Here is a 13,606-nt window from a genome sequence, read left to right as displayed (position 1 = left end):
ATGCATTTTTTGCTGCATTTCATTTAAACTTATTTTGTCAAATTTCATTTGAGATATATTTCTCATTCAATTAATTCCATTCTCATTTAGTGGAAAGTCAAAAATATATAAAATTTCAAAATACCTTTATTACAAATTGAAAAATATAAAACACCAAATACAGTTAAAACAAGTAAAAAAACAATTACAATTAAAATTAGAGTTTCTACACAAAAACAAGCAATTCGGCCAGTAGGCGAGAAGGCAGATTTTTCTGTGCAAAATTTCAAAGTTCTGAAGCTACTGGTTTTTGAGTTATGTGACATACATATATACGTACAACACAGACTTCATCAAAATATCTCTTCTGAATCTGTCAAATCTCTTCTGAATTTTATATGCCATTTGGGGGGGGGGAAAGAGTCCTTTATTTTATCCTTATGCACAGGTATCACGCAAAAATATTATTAAATTGCATTTGATAGTGGTAAGAATGGATATTTTCGTTGAAATATGATACCAAACAATTTTCGAGATTACAAAACCTCCTTTAAATCATACAAGGAAGCAAAACGTGAAATTCTAGGCAAAATGGATGGTTATACATACTAAGTGCAGTGCTCTTCAGAAAATAGTCAAATAATACTGTACATCTTGCAAGTGTTGCTATCTGTCGCGGGCTAAGATCATCATCGATATTATGTATGATTTGAGGTAGATCAGTGGTGTTCAGTGACTTTGAAAGCTTCCTACAGTACATGACTACTTTCATCTACACTTTTCAGATGAAGAAATAATTACACTTTTAATTAGTAATTATACTTTTATATCTTTCTAATCATAGCAAAACAGTTTTTTTAAATAAAACTAATATGTTAAATATTACCAACTAAACTGTTATTCCAAATAGATTCCTAACAAAGGAATTTATTTTACAAATTGCTTTCCACCCACATAGCATTAACTAATTAAAGAGAAATTACTATGCATGTAAAAATTGACCTTAATATGAAGTATTAAGAACATTTTATTTATATCAGTTTCGCCTTCAGTATGTACGTAAAATTGTTTATTAAACTGGAGAAATATTTACGAATGTATAATTTTCTTTATAACAGTTTTTGATTTGCATTCTAATCACGTATAAAATTTCCGCATATTTTCTTTTTCACTTGCTGTGCTTTATTTTTAACTTTTAATGTATATGAAAAATTTCACAAATTTCCATAATTTTAATTGTATTTCTAAATGGAATTTATCTTGATACTGCAGTTTATATGGCATAGAAATTTTTGATTTTTTTCTTTTCTACTACGTAATGACAAAATAGAAAATAAAATAATGGCGATGATGGAAGATAGCGAAAACAATGATTTTTCAGATAGTGATTATGAAAAGGTGGAGGACAAAAAAAAAAAAAAAAAAGGCGACGATGGAAGATAGCGAAAGCAATGATTTTTCAGATAGTGATTATGAAAAGGTGTGTGTGTGTGGGGGGGAATAATAATAATAATAATAATAATAAAAAAAAAATCCAACGAGACAGTGTACTCTGTGCTCCCATTAGATTCCAGCGGTAAGCCAGTAAGAAAAGAGACCAGATACCAGTGAACAACGTCAGGTATCACTCTATGTTGTCCCTTGTTTCAAAAACTATCATACAAAGATTAATATTTAACTTTTTTTCGTTTGCCCAAGATAACTCGGGATAGTAAACTAATATTAAAAATAAATGCTTTTACACCTTCAAAAAATTAAAAATTCAACTTAAAACTTACATATTTTGATTTGTTTTGTTTTGTTGTATTTAATAATAAAATAAAAAAAATGTGATGATTTTTTGCAATTTTTTTCAAAAAAATTTGTAAGGGAAGCGGCTAGTATTATCATGAAAAACGTAGTCAAGTTGGGACACAGATTCATTTATTTTTTTAACAATGTTAAAAAACTTTTTGCATTTACTGACTTTGAAACTTAAAAAAGATAACAAATGTTACAAACTCATCCTCTGAATTACTTTTCAGAGGAATAAGAATAAATGGAGGGGATACTGTAATTACATTAAAACTAATTTCATTTATCAGATTTTCTATTTTTTATGATAAGACTATTTATTGCCTTGCGTAACTGTTTTAAAATATAGATATGCATCAGTTTTTTCCTGTAAAAATTATTTTATGCTTAATTGCCTCATATTCACTTTTACAGAGTTTCTAGGTATTATCCTTTTACCTGCCATTCGAGAAAGAAGTTTTCTATTCAAATATCACTGAATACTGAAGTGAAGTTGTTTAGTAATGTACAGATGAGCATAAACACAAAACGAGGTCTTCTCTATTATCAACAAGAATTTTCCACTCTTACCTGGGTGATCATTTTACAACAGGATATTCTACAGCTAACTGCTAATTTACCCTTTCTTTATCCTTTTATTAGTATGCATCTCTCTCTTTCTCTCTCTCTCTCTCTATATATATAAACATAAATGAGGTACATGAGGAAAACTATGAAAAGCTAATGAAAGTTGTGAAATGTCTTTCTGATGTCTCACTTCTAATGACTATATTTATCTCTTGTCGACAGTTCGGCAATTATAAAAAATAATTTTCAATAAAGTAATGCTATAATGCCATAGTTACTCCCACAAATGAAAATTAAGCAACAGAAAATGGCATACAGCTGACTATTTTACCACTGCACACCTTGTTTTCTTTTAGACTTTTCACAATTTCTGAATAGCAACGCAAGCAAACTATATATAAAATTATTCATACACATCCTGTAAAATAAAAAAAAAAATAAAAAAAAAAAAAAAAAAAAAGAGAGTTGAAACAAGACACTTCATCTCATGAAGAATGAAAATGTGTTTTAAAGGTTAGTTCAGACATCTCATTCCAAACCCATGATGAATTACCAATGTTCTGCAGCTTTAGCTACTCTTCCCCTCCTTTGAGTGAGCTTCCTACTCTATAAGTAACGAGAAACAAATAATTATGTTTAACTATCAAAAAAAGATAATTGCTGCAACTTTTTAGGTCACATTATTAGGAAAAATTTACATTTAATTTTAAGAAAGTTTAATATTGATTCTACTGTCCTATATAAATATTATAACATGAGAAACGCTAGATAAAAAAACTGGGGCAGTTAAATTATGCAACATATGAAAATTATCTTAAATAAATTATACGCAGAGTTGTCTTCTTACTCTGTGGCAATAATTTTAAAAATATGTAACACCTGTATATAATAAAAGTTCAAAAAAGGCCAAATGAACATGCTCTTCCATCACTAACATTTTGTGGTACTGCTCTTTGTGGGCTTCAGGTGAACTCACAACATGCAAAGTTTTTATTCTGATGTATTTTACCAAGTTCAACACAGTTTAATACTTGCTTTTTACTTCATAATGCTAGGCATGACAATATGGCATTCCCTCTCTATCAGCAGGCACAGTGCAACACTAAGTGGTGAAGCAATATTTCAGATTAAAGGTGTTCCTAAGGCTTACAAAGTTTGCTCACTGCATGGTGTTTGTACCTTGCAAAATACCTGTCTCATTATATGAGGTATGTTTTTAAAGAAAGCACCGTTTGAAAATAAATAAGAAAAGAGTACAATTTTCTTGCAAATTTTATTTTTATATGAAAGCCTGAACCTCAATCTATTTGTCTACATAATTTCCGTTAATATTAACCCTCTGACCGGCCAAGGTTTTTGCTAGGAAAGCATAAATTTCCCAAAACTACTAAGAGAACAAATTATTTTTTTTGATTTTAATGTAAAAATTCTCCTGGTATTTTATACCTGGATTTGTGTACTTTTAATAAATTGCCTTAATTTCTTTGTCATATTTCAATATGCACATATATATACATTCTCACAGATATCACAAAAATATTCTAGGTTCCCAAAAATATTCTTGCCGGTTAGGGGGTTAAAGCATTTACTGTACCATACAATCACCTTTTTAATTTCCTTATCATAGAATTCTGCTGCCTGATTTGATAACCACTGCAACACAGTCAGTTTGACCTCATAGACATCAATGTGGCAAAGACCACTCACATGCTTCTTAAATGCAGAAACAGGTAGCAGTCACTGGACACTAGATCAGGACTGTATGGAGGGTAATCAAGTTGTTTTCAGCGAAAATGACACAATGAGATTTTGAGTTCATTTAGCTGCATGTGGACAAGCACAGTCATGAAGAAAAATGATCCTTCTACTCAGCATGCTGAGACGTTTTTGGATTGCACAGTGCAGTTTGTTTAAGGTTTCACAATATGTCATAGAATTTGTTATGTCACCAAGAGGGAAAAAATCCACAAGAAACACCCGCTTCCTGTCCTAAAACACAGTACACATGATTTTATGGATTGAAATTATTTGAACTTCATTCTCTTCGGTGATGATGAATGCCTCCATTCTATGGACTGCTGATTCGATTCTGGTGTAGCATAAGACTCCCAGGTCTCCTTGCCTGTGAAAAGTTAAATTACTACTTAAACATTATTTTTTTACACCTCTGCCAACATTTTCAGTACCAAACTAGCCACAATTTTCAATAATTTATGTGTTTGTTCACGATTTCATACAAAACACTGTGTGAAAAACCCAAGGAAAGTCATCAAATACTGAAAAAAATCAGAAAGCATTTGTTCTGTTTTACTTGTTTCTCAACTTTCCATGCCATATCTTCAGTAATGAAAGAAGGTTGCCCACTTTGTTCATCACCATGAACACTTGTCTGGCCATCATTAAAGCTTTAACCTATTTCCTTACCATTCCATTACTCATAATGTTTTCTCCATACACTTCCTGATGAATTTCAGCTGCTTTCCTAACTTTAACACAGAGAAAATGAATCTCCAATCGTATTTCACTGTCATCAGGATTCTCAATCAGCAGAGCCATTTTAAATGAGCAAAAACAAATGTTAAGATGGTCAAAAGTTTCCGTGATGGCACCTGTAGCTTACAACGGATGTAGAAAAACCACAGCATTGTCAACCTGGAATTTCAAAACAGTACTTACTTTAAAAACATACCTTGTATAACTGCTATAGTGCTTTTACAGCAGTGTAACAGGAAATTTAGAAATTCCATTAAAATATACTTTGCACTAGTAATTTAATAGAAATGTTCAGTATTCTTTTCACTTGTCCCCCCTCCGGTTGCTTATTGTGATGATCGAGATCTGTAGCAAGGTGGCCTTGGCTATAGAATAAGCACACGAGTCCTAGCCAATATTCCTTTAAAGAGGCAGTTTGGCAGATGACTGCAGATTGACCTCCTTCAGATCAGATACAGGTGACAACATTTTAGGCTAGATTTTACAGTCTCTAGTGTAGTGCTAAATTACTGTCAGATTCTTGCTCCTACCTGATATAAAAGTCAGAAAAAGCATCAACACCACAGGTGTATGTACACAATTTACTATTATTATTTAGTTCCCTCATTTGAAAAGTATACGCAATGTGCGCTACAGAATTATACTTTCATATTTCAGTCCACCAAAGGAATTGAAAGAAATATTATGAATAAAAGAAAATTTCTTCAGTAAAGTGTTGATATATTAGTATAGTGTTGACAATTGACTACGCATATTATAATATCACCTTAAGAAATTCTTACTGTTACACATTTTTTCAATACATGTTGTTTCCAGGTGAATTTGCAAGCTTTTCCTCAAGTAAAATATTATTTGAAAATGCACAACACAGTTTGAAGCATTTTATGGTGTGCAATTCGAATGAACTGTCAATTTGATTTTCATAAACCTAACACTTTTATAAAACACATGCATCACGGAAGAAAAAAAATCAGTGCAGCGCTCTACTTTCTATGCACTAAGGATCAGTCCAACATGCTTGAGGAAATATATGTTGATTACTGAGGACTGCAAAGTCTATTTAAAATGATGATTCTTCATACAAGTGTCTTTGTGTGACTACAAGAGTGAAATGTTAAGAAAGGAGGGTAAATCACTTCATACCAGCAAAGTTGTAATGACAAAATATCACATAAATGTTAAATTATATGCTTCTAAAACTTACACTGAAGATGCTTATTTTTCATGCCCTGATGTCTTTTTTTTTTTTTTTTTTCCATAGAATCTGAATTCAAGCTGTCTTCATCAATGCCCAAAACTAAGGTTTTAGCACAAAGGAAAGAAGCATTCTACATCTCAGAGTCCATGCCTCCAATTAGTCTCCAAGTTTTACATCTCAGGAGTTGAAAGATATGCAGATATGAGTGAAACTTATTAATAATGACAACAGCTTCAACAACACCAGTGATTTGATTTGAATTATTTAATATGACATAGCTTATAAGATGACTACCTGCCTTAGAGAAGAAATGCTTTTGTGGAGGGCTTTTATGTTAAACTGGTTTGTATTTATGTTTCACAATAGGAAAACTATTAAAACTCAATGCAATCAGTCCATTCAATTGCCAAAAGCAGAACCTGGTGCAACTAAGAATAGCAACCACCATAGCATGTGTTTCTAGCAACTTTTATTGGACCTGATGGCATGTGAAAGTATTATAAAATTCTTTAAAGGTTGAATTAATATTTATTTCTGATGATCATCAAGAATAATTTTGCAGACTAAACCTGAAAAAAGCCCATTTTATTGCATGTTTCATGACTTTCAAACATTAATTATACAACCTCAAAAACCAGGTGAATGAAACTACACTTACATTAAATACAGCATCTGGATAGTATGGATTTGGTTAACAATCAGCTGCAGTAATTAAAAAGCCTTTGTAATTTTCTGAAATTAATTTTAAGTTCTATTTCATTACCAACAGAATTTTATTCTGAAACACTTTTAAAAGCACACTGACAGAAATCAATAATTAAAACTTTAAAATACTGGGTCATATAAAATGTCTCCGTGCTTTTTTTGCCACTAGATGGTTTTGATGCTTGTATATCTGGCAGAACTCACCCAATTGTCTCAAACGAACATGTTCTTAAAAGGTGACATTCAGCTTCCATTGTTTGTGAAGATACATTTTCTAATTTGTTGCTCGTGTCAAAAGTTATATTTATTTTGAAATGAGTGAAATATCTAAAGAAATATGGCATGTGATGCTTTTTTACTGAGGTAAAAACACTTAATATGCCAAAAAATTTGTGAAGTACTGAGGTAAAAACACTTAATATGCCAAAAAATTTGTCAAGTATACAGTGAGAATGCTCTGAGTGAACGAAAAACCCAGCAGTGGTTTGCTTGATTCCATTACTGAAATGTTGTTATCGAGATTGGAAGGGAATTGTCCATTATGAGCTGCTAGAACCTGGTGAAACCATCAATTCGGCCCTGTACTGTACACAAGTTGACCATTTGAACAAAGCAGTCCAGAAAGGGTGACCAGACTTGGCCAACAGAAAGGGAGTTGTGTTCCATGATGACAATGCATGCTGCGCACAGTTTTGATGACTGAACAAATTGATTTGAAAATTTTGAACAAATTGACAAAACTTGGTGGGAAAGTTTTGATGGACCACATTGATAGAATTATGAAGCTACCCAAAAAATTGGGCAAAGGTCATAGATAATAATGATCAATATGTAGATGATTAAAATTGATTTTCAATAAAGAAAATTTTTGTTAAAAAATGTACTGAAAAAGCGTGGAGACTTTTTATATGACCCAATATATATTTATCTATCTACATTGATGAATGAATCCACACAGAGACAGACAGAATTTTTCAACATTTTGCCTTGTACCATTAAACTAACTTTTACTTGAGATTACTTTGTAATACAACTCTGACAGACCAGGAGTGACACCGCTTTCTGCCACTGTTTGGTCACGTCTACTTATAGAGCAAGTGTAAATACATCATCATTTCAGTGTCCTTGAAATTATGTGACCTTGGGAATCAAAGTGAGATCTGTGATGCAAAAACTGCATAATGTACTTGTAGAGTGGGAATAAATATGTCAATCTGTTTCCTACACCTCTTCTAAATGGTTGTATAACTTCCCTTCAGTATAAACATGTGATAGAGAAGGATGCAGCTGGTTGTCACAATTAAGACAATGCCATGGCATACTTGCCTATGACACTCAAAAATCAGGAAATTTTCCACAATGTTAAAAAGGCTTTTTAAATGATAAAAATATAGTTTTTAATAATGAATTAACTTTAGATAGTTACTAACTCTTAAATGCAAGCAACACAAAAACACCTTACACATAAAAAACATTTTTATTACTTGCATCGTTTAAGGAAAAAAAAATAAATAAAAAAAATAAAAAATAAATTAGAGGACACTTTAATAAGTTTTCATACAAATGTTATGAACAGTGGCAGATTTTGCTTTCATTAAAAAAGAAACTTCATAGCAATTGCCACATAGACATGTTTTCGCTAATAAAAGTTTTTCTAATGTGTCATCACTAATATTAGATCTAAATTTAGTCCTTGTTTTCGCAACAACACAGAAAATACTCTCACACTCTGCATTACTATGGGGGGAACTGTCAAGATGGCCAACATAATTCTAGACAGTTTACTATATTTTAAAATTCCATCAGCACCTTTCAGTTTTCAAATTAAACTCCACTGGGTGTATTTCCTAGCTGATTTTATAACTACATCCAAGTTTTGTAATTGTAAACTGCAAAATTGAGACTGCAATATTTATCAGTGGCAACACGAATATCATCATCTTTCATGACTAAAGTAACACAGGAAAACTGTTCAAAAAGTACCTTATATCAGAAAAAGATGCATTTGCTAGAGCAGAAACATCAGCAACTTTAGCTTGTAAAATCACTTCATCGTTGACTGGAAATTTATGTAGTATGTAATCACATACTCGACAGAAGTAACTTCTAACATGAAGATAAAACTTATTTTTGTCTTCTTCTGAAAGTTCTTCCATTACTTTTGTAGTTGCAGCTCCTATTACCAAATCTTCCTCTTTCTTCACGATTTTTGAAACGTACACAAGTATTTCACCTTTCTCACAGACATAACAAAAGACGATAATTTTAAAACTATTTCTCGAAGGCATGTGTACACACAATTCAGGACAAGATGAATGAAATAACTAAAGAACATCCAAATAACAGCCCTGAGCTTGCTTTGTGCTCATTGGCTAATATATGCCAGATGACACGCAGTGGAGCTTGATGCCTATTGGGGACTGGAGAACGACGTTTCTGGATACGTATGTTCTCACTCACAAAGCAGAAATTCTCATCTGATTCGCAAGGTTTTGTTTTAGATATAATCTAGAGAAAATTCAATTGCTTTTAGACATCCAAAATCCCCATATCTTCCCCCCCCGTATAACGAAGTATTAAGCCAAGTTCCATAAGAATCGTGAGAAATTTTAAGAATAAGAAAAAGTCGGGAGAAATATATTGTAAATCGGGTTGGCGAGAGAGCGGGCAAAAATCGGGAGTCTCCTGCCTAAATCGGGAGAGTTGGCAACTCTGCCATGGGCTTGGTTACAAGCTTCATAAGCTGATGCGATTGATTCTTATGTTGAAAAGCTCAGGTCATAACTTGTGGGAATGCCTAAGTCCTCTGCTGCATTATGGGGCATGCTGGGAAGAGCACATCATGTCATCTTACCTAGGTCTCCAGAACCAAATTCTTTTGTCACATTCGCTGACAATCAATGTGCAGGAAATAGCTTTTGCTTGCTTTGTTGCAGTTTGGTATCTGGTATCGTGTTATAGTGATGTTGGTATTTGGTTCAGTGTCCTTGAAGGGGGTCAAATCGAGCTCTGCAATATATAAACCGTGCACTGTACCATGGAACTGAACATGCACTTAAGGCTCAGGGTCAATACTGTCTTGCCTCCACAGCCAAGATGTTGACTTGTTTTTGATGTGAGCACTAGATTGTTCAGATCACCATACAGTAGTACAAAAACATACTTTAACCCAAAACTAATGATACAGAAAACAAAGACAACTATATGATTTAGAAAAGGAAAGCTTTCTTGAGAAACCATAACAGAAGTTTCAATAGAAAAAAAGGGGGGAAAGAGAAAAACAATCCATTTAAAATTAACTGTAGCTATGTTACATTTGTTTTATGCTGATAACAAAGTATTTACAACTACTTAAAAATGAAGATAAACTCTGATTCTGAATGGTATTTTTTCTCTGCTTAGAAATCTTTTTCTAAGGAGTGTTAAAAAATTAATTATAGAATGAACAGAAAACAAAGGAATAATAATTAACCTGAATGGATCAATACCCATCTTTACCATTTATAATAAATAAAGTTTTATATTAAACAACAAAACCATTTTGAAAATGAGATTTATAATTAAAATAAATGAAATTTCCTTTTCACATACTTTGCTCTTGCTGCAGTCCAAACAGCTTCAGCTTATTAGCTTCATGTTGAGCTTTCTTCTTCAGCCTGCAAGCCCTAAGATAAATAACACATCATATTTTTTAATGGATCATATTTTAACTACACATATTTTAAGTACAGATCATATTTTGTAAATGCGTGGGAACTTTCTGAAATAATAATATTTAGATCACAAATTCAAACAAACTTAAAATTATGAAGTATGAAAGGCCATTTATTTTTACAGTAAATAAAGTAAAAAGCATAAAAACAATAAATATTTTTAAATGAAATTCAGATGGAGATATCAATGAGAACTAAACAAAAGGGTTACAAATTCCTAAACATTTTCTGAGATACTGTGGGTACGAAAGAAAGGTATCAGAGAATGAAGGGAAACATTTTCAGTGCACACATTTTTAAGTGAAAGATCTGTTATTAAATTAAAATTTACAAAAGACGGCAAAAAGAAAAATATATTTAAAAGGCATAGCTATATTTTATTCACTTTTTTTGTTTGCATTAAAAGAACTAAAATTACTTGACATGGAAAGCTACACATTCAAAAGAAAACCTATCACATGTAAGAACATAGTACAATTCATTCAAGTTGTTTAGAAATACAGATCAGTATCTATATAATAGGGGTTCTGTATCTATATTATAGGGATTTTGTTCATATGAAGCAGTTGATTGCATCCTAAGCATAATTAAAATTTCATTATAAATCCATCTGCAATGAGAAATTTTTTATCAACACTACTTTCTTATTTCTAAAAAGAGTGTTAAATGTAGGAAACTGTTATTACTTGGGATATTCAGTCAACAAGAATATCATAAAAACTACAAAAATCAGTCGTAACCATCCCATTAGTAAAATTATTGCTGTATGAATATTTTTATAAAGCTCAGCTATCATTTGTTTTAAGAATTTCAGGTATATAATTTTTGACCATTATCTAGGAAGTTATACTTAAATATTTTCAGTTACCTCAAATTTTATTCAAAGTGCATTTTGCAACGTTGACAGCATAATCACCAGGAAGACAGTTTAACATTTCATTTTACCTTTATGCATGTGATAAATCACTTGCTTTTCATCCGTCAGTATCACAGATGAAAGAATTGAAAATATCAGTTATATTTTTTATGAGGTATGTTTTTTGGTGTTCAAAAGTTAAATTTGACCTCGTATCATGGTCTAGTATTATTGCTGTAGTTTTTCTAAAATTTTACACTTTAAGCTATTGAGACTTCTTTTTAACTCTAGCTTTGTTTTAAAAAAGTGAGTATATCGTAAATTAAGACATTACATTCAAGCATTAGTATGAATGTATACTGTATTACTTTTTGGATGAAAGCACTAAGATAATGCATAGTACTTTCTTAAAAGCATCATATTCTAAAAATATAGAAATCTGAAGTACAAAATCAATTCAATTGCAGTTTAAATGAAAATTCTTAATTTCAACGAACAGTTTTGAGGAAATGCCTTAAATAGTTAATATGTGGTCCCATTTATTTCATTAGTACAATTGCTTTGCACTGGGCACCTACACAGAATGGTGGTATACTTTTTAAGCACATAATTTCTATCCTGTAAGCCAATTAAGAACTTTTTTTTTATGCAAATGAAAAATTCCATATAAAATGTCATACCTAACATAATTTATATTACGTTTTTCTGCACTTGGCTGCTATTTTTATCTATGCAACACATAACACTTTTTGCACCCTAGACTACTAAATTTTAGATCTCATGCATTTGCATTCATATATGTTAAACTACTGTTGTGCCAAACTGTAATAACATATGTGCCATAAAAACACAATGTGGATTTAACAAGAAAACTCAGAATCAAAGTGAAATGAAATGCTTCATATACCTAGTCTATTTTAAATTAATTTATAAAATGTTTTCTTACTAAAATATTATTTAAGCAAATATTCTTATTTTTTTAAAGTTCTGGGGAAAAAATAAAATTCTTTTTGCACATACTGTAATGTAATATGAAGTTACATGTTGAAGAATTTCACAAAAAATAATTCTATGTTCTCTTACAAATACTAATTAGTATATATATGCAGAGGTACAAAACTTAAGGACAAAGACATTTTAATGTGCAAAGACTACAAGAATAGAGATATATATGGTGAGTTATTTATTTTCTGACAATTGGTAGAAGATAATAACTTATAGAAAATAACTAATCAAAGCAACAGTAATAAGTTTTTTCCAGAAAAGTTACACACAGATGTTAAGATAAGTGAAGAATTGATGAAAAGTATTTAGCAATGCCCACGCTATTTGATTTTGCAGTAGGAATTATTTTTACCTTGAAATGGAATGCAGCAATTAACAAATCACAACAAATCTTTTTTTTTTTTTTTTTTTTTTTTCACTAGATACTGTGGTGAAATACTGCATAACAAAGTTCATTCTTAAATTTTGGATACATTTGTATTATAAGGAAACCATATATGAAAATTAGGGAATAACACTCTTTAAAAGTTGAAAACAGTACATAATATCAAATCTAAAAACAAGGTTTTTTTAAATGTTTTAAATCTTTAAAATGTCTACAATAATGAAAATACTGCTGCAATAACGGAGGAAATGCATATGCACATGTGAATTACTCAATCCTCAAAAGATACTTGAATTGCATTAGAGTTTATGATGATATGAATAGCCAAACCCATCATCAAATAGTATAATAGTTCAAAAATTGAATAACACAGAAATTAGATAATTACCGGGAGGCAAGCTTATTTTTCTCCTTTCTAGAGTCTGACCTGGCATTCAAAGGTAGTTCATTTACTGGAATCAAACCATCTATAACAGAATTCAGCTTCTCTAGTTCCAGACCTATATTATATAACTTTTTAGGATTAGGAGTGAGATCATTGCCATCTCCTCGCCTAGCTTTTCCAGCATGTTTTACACCATCTACTGGACAATCTGAACTAAAGATAGGATCAGCAAAGTCATGAAGGCTGCTAGATTTTTCTGTTAATTTGATTTTTGGAGCTTTCGGTCCTTTAGCTTGGATATTGTATTGCCAAAAGTAGCGAGACTTCTTCTTCTCAAGTATCATATTTTTCACAGCAACATTTTTAATTGGGTGATGCTTGGTTTCTTCCTCTGATTCTTCATCTGTAGGGAAAAAAGTCACATGAAACAGACACAAATAAAGCCAATAATTTTCAGGCTAATGTATCACAAAATAAAGAAATTGTGAACTACATTTAAATTAGAATTTTATTACAAACTTGCTTG

The 13,606-nt window shown here is 31.3% G+C and overlaps 1 protein-coding gene across 3 annotated transcripts in view; it reads right to left on the bottom strand.

Annotated features, from left to right (window-relative positions):
* Positions 1–13,606, bottom strand: part of LOC118204541 (uncharacterized) — a 135,062-nt gene that overhangs the window by 32,082 nt on the left and 89,374 nt on the right. For all 3 annotated transcript variants that reach the window (XM_085808554.1, XM_085808553.1, XM_085808555.1), the window contains 2 exons: positions 13,084–13,483; positions 10,328–10,401 (listed from right to left, as the gene is read on the bottom strand). In XM_085808554.1, coding sequence (XP_085664680.1) covers positions 10,328–10,401; positions 13,084–13,483 — 474 coding nt within the window. The remainder of the gene's footprint in view (positions 1–10,327; positions 10,402–13,083; positions 13,484–13,606) is intronic.

Source organism: Stegodyphus dumicola, chromosome X1, assembly GCF_044657685.1.
Source record: "Stegodyphus dumicola isolate Sdum_Otavi_A_Nest chromosome X1, ASM4465768v1".
Classification (NCBI taxonomy): Eukaryota; Metazoa; Arthropoda; class Arachnida; order Araneae; family Eresidae; genus Stegodyphus; species Stegodyphus dumicola.
This window is presented reverse-complemented; position numbering and strand designations above follow the sequence as displayed.